The sequence below is a fragment of the Sceloporus occidentalis genome, unplaced genomic scaffold, assembly GCF_023333645.1.
Source record: "Sceloporus occidentalis isolate IW3139 unplaced genomic scaffold, rSceOcc1.0.p SCAF_347, whole genome shotgun sequence".
Classification (NCBI taxonomy): Eukaryota; Metazoa; Chordata; class Lepidosauria; order Squamata; family Phrynosomatidae; genus Sceloporus; species Sceloporus occidentalis.
This window is the reverse complement of record NW_028317327.1, coordinates 426,801-430,454: the sequence shown is the minus strand read 5'-3', so window position 1 is coordinate 430,454 and position 3,654 is coordinate 426,801. Positions and strand designations below refer to the sequence as shown.

Genomic DNA, 3,654 nt, shown 5'->3' with positions numbered 1-3,654 from the left:
ACTATTGTCCCATGTCATTACCCCCCTAGGGACCGACCTGTAAAGAGGGGCATTTGCTTATCAATGGCAGAGAAGTAGGGGGTCATCGGATGGCTGCTTTTTGCATTTTACATCATGAAGCCCGAAAAATGCATTCGGAACAAAGAGAATTCCTTTGTAGAGTTTATGGACGTTCCGAGGACTTGCCGTTGCACCCCTTGGCCGTAAACCCCCGTATTAAACGCACGACTCTTCTTATCGTGAATGCTGCCTCTTCGGGTTTCTACCATTTATCCTCTAATGAGTTTTTACCAAAAATGGAATCTTTAACAGCCATTAGAAACATAATTGTACCCCACGTCCGATTAGGGGGTATTATGATGAAGACCCCAAATTAGCTTCTGAACGTGTCTCATTGTTGGGTGCCCCACCTTCGCTCCATGTAGAGGCTCCAGCCCCAAACCAACGAAGGGGGGGGGTAGGGGGGGTATAATGGGGGAGGTGTGCGGTGGGTGGAGAGTCACTGGTGGACCTTCCTTTAATTAGTCCGTGGTCTGGAGGTGGAGAGGCTTTAAAGCAAACACTCATCTCACCTGCCTTCAGTATCTGCCCCGGCCTTGGACCTGAGATACACCGCTGGCCACCGCTTAGGACAACCTTGTGCTTTGTGGACCTCGACCGACTGGTGGATCTTTACCCCCGATGTTCACACTTTACAGGCGCACCTGAAAGAACTCAAGGACCGACCCTACCCAGGCATTGGGAAGCCTCCGGACCCCCAAAGTAACGAGGCAGTCAGGTCCTTGGACCACCCGAGTTCTGAAATGATGTCCTATATCAAACAACCACACTACGCAGTCAACGGGCTGACGTTAGCCGGCACCGGCATGGACCTCCTGCACTCAGCCGTGGGCTATCCGAGTAAGTGGCCTCGGCTATTATCAATGTGTCCGGTTATAGAGGATATGGGGGGATACAATGTAACGAGAAGAGAAATATCGTGCGATTACCTTTATTATTATTCAAGAAATAGATTCAAATTAGGTTTTTTTTAGAATTCTTGTTTTGATTAGACCATAAAAAAACTTTCTATATTTTTATATATTTTATACGAGATTCATGTTGCTCAGCTCAACGCCGCAAGACATTCTTGAGAAATGATTTAGTTGATTCTAACAATTTTGACAAAATAAATAATAAAATATGAAAGCACAGAAAATAATAAATATAGATTTACAAATTTATATATATATTGCTTAATAACATTTTAAAACAGATTTTCCATGAAATATAAAAAAAAACTAAATGCAAGATAAAAAAAGAACAAATATCCTTGAAATATTCCTCTGTTTTATAAAGGAATTATCAGGTAGCGATATAAATGTTACAAAGTTTCACACAGGAGGAAGGCGCTGCTGGGGAAGAAATAAAAATGTTCAATTTTATTTGTCTGGTGATGGATTTTTCATCACTAAATAGTTTTTTTAATTAATCGACCATTTTTTTAAAAATACTATTTGCCATTTTTAGTATATTTTTTTATATGTTGTTAAAAATCCCTAAAATGGTTTAAAATACAGCTTTTAGCTTTTGTTTGTATTTATTATAAATATGTATAATTCTATTTAACAAAGAATATATATTAGAAAATTGTGCTAAAATATATATTTTTTAAATGAAAAACAGTTGGTTTCTTTCCGTAATTTCGGAACGTGTGATATATGATAAAATTATTATCGTTTATTATTTTAAGTGGATATGTGAGGTTACGCTAAATGTCTCGCTTTCTGCGCCGCCGGCTTTGACGTGTAATTTGAAATCACTTTTTCATTCATAGAAATCCAGGTCAGGTGTAAATTAATTATGCAAACGATTAATTAACACGAATGAAGGGGGGGCCGAACGAGTCTGATTGAATAATGTAAATCGGGGAGAGACCCCTAAACGTTTCTTCCATGTGACTTAACATTCGGCGCAAATAAAAACCGTCCCAATAATCACTCCGCAGGAAGTATAATTATTAGATAAAAATTAAAATAAATGAAAAAAAAACCACTTAACACTTTCAGTCCCATAGGAGCAAGCGAATCACTGGCTATTACAATGTACTACAGGAGCCCGCAGCACACAAAGGGTTAAAGAGGGCCTAATATCAGTTTTGGGGACGAGGATTAAGGTTTAAAGCTGTAAATATGACCATTTTTAATGCATTTAGATCATTTTTATCTAACGAGACGTTTTATCTTCTCCCTTTTCCTCTGCCCCACTTCTCGCTTCGCCCCTCTCTGTTTCACCCGTCTCTCTCTCTCCCTCTCCTTCTCTCTCCCCCTCTTTCTCTCTCTCTCTCTCTCTCTCGCTCCCCCTCCTAATTCCATCACTCCCCAAATTTTCCATCCCCACCGTCAGCTACCCCGAGGAAGCAGAGACGGGAACGGACGACGTTCACCCGGGCGCAGCTGGACATCTTGGAAGCCCTGTTTGCAAAGACCCGGTACCCCGACATCTTCATGAGAGAAGAGGTGGCCCTCAAGATAAACTTACCCGAATCCCGAGTCCAGGTAATAAAACGATCCAATCAGACGTTCTGGCTGCAGCTTTACGCTGAGTGCGACACTTTGTACCGGATCGCGTCGTATTCCGGTGTACACCGGCTGGTGCTGCCATCTTGCTGCTCCTTTAACAGATCGTTAGTGACACGAATTGTCTTGTCTTCTTCTCCAATAACCTTTGCAGGTTTGGTTTAAGAACAGAAGGGCCAAGTGTCGCCAACAACAGCAGCAGAGCAGCGGACAAGCCAAACCGCGACCGGCAAAGAAGAAAACATCGCCGGCCAGAGAGACTAATTCGGAAGCCAGCACCAACGGCCAATACAGCCCCCCGCCTCCCGGCACCGCGGTGACCCCCAGCTCCACAGCCAGCGCCACCGTCTCGATATGGAGCCCGGCCTCCATCTCCCCCATCCCGGACCCCCTCTCTGCGGGTACTACCCCCTGCATGCAGAGGTCGGCCGGCTATCCCATGACCTACAGCCAGGCTCCGGCCTACACCCAGAGCTACGGCGGATCCTCTTCCTATTTCACCGGGCTGGACTGTGGCTCCTACCTCTCTCCCATGCACCCACAGCTGTCAGCTCCTGGGGCCACACTGAGCCCGATCGCTACTCCCACCATGGGAAGCCATCTAAGCCAGTCCCCGGCATCGCTTTCCGCCCAGGGGTACGGAGCGTCGAGCCTCGGCTTCACCTCGGTGGATTGCTTAGACTACAAGGACCAAACTGCCTCTTGGAAGCTTAATTTCAACGCCACTGACTGTCTTGACTATAAGGACCAAAGTTCCTGGAAGTTCCAAGTCTTGTAACCGGGAAGCGTCCCCCAAACATCAAGAACTAGCAGGAGGAGCGAAGTCTGCAGCGGAGTCCTAAGATCCCCGACGCATTCCACGCGCTCCCCCCATTTACTAAGAACTAGCGTTAGAAGGGCCGAGACGGACGGCCCGGCACAGAACATTCATCCTTTAACGCGAAGGGGTATTGTCTTCCGGGGCAATTAGAGAGACAGGGCTGAGACGGAGTAACATTTAGCACTTTGCTTCCACAGTCGGGATTCGTCCGCCTCCGTTCCTCTCTCTGCCGGAGTCCGGAAGGGCCGAGCGCGTCCTGCTCCTCCCAGACACTCC

General features: G+C 46.1%; 1 protein-coding gene across 2 annotated transcripts; it reads left to right on the top strand.

The window, feature by feature from the left end:
* The first annotated feature begins 803 nt into the window (after positions 1–803).
* On the top strand, positions 804–3,336 carry LOC149274110 (homeobox protein otx5). 2 transcript variants are annotated; one of them, XM_089505820.1, is made up of 3 exons: positions 804–900; positions 2,386–2,537; positions 2,713–3,336. In XM_089505820.1, the coding sequence occupies exons 1-3, from the start codon at positions 804–806 to the stop codon at positions 3,334–3,336; spliced, it is 873 nt and encodes a 290-aa protein (XP_089361946.1). The 2 variants fall into 2 exon arrangements, with proteins under 2 accessions (XP_089361946.1, XP_089361945.1); XM_089505819.1 differs by having other exon boundaries at positions 804–908; positions 2,370–2,537.
* Positions 3,337–3,654: the final 318 nt, after the last annotated feature.

Coding starts and splice junctions, on each gene's coding strand:
- LOC149274110 (XM_089505819.1), top strand. CDS start 804: ATGATGTCCTATATCAAACAACCACACTACGCAGTCAACGGGCTGACG. Junction 909..2,369: donor TGGGCTATCCGAGTAAGTGG/CCTCGGCTATTA, acceptor TCCCCAAATTTT/CCATCCCCACCGTCAGCTAC. Junction 2,538..2,712: donor TACCCGAATCCCGAGTCCAG/GTAATAAAACGA, acceptor TAACCTTTGCAG/GTTTGGTTTAAGAACAGAAG.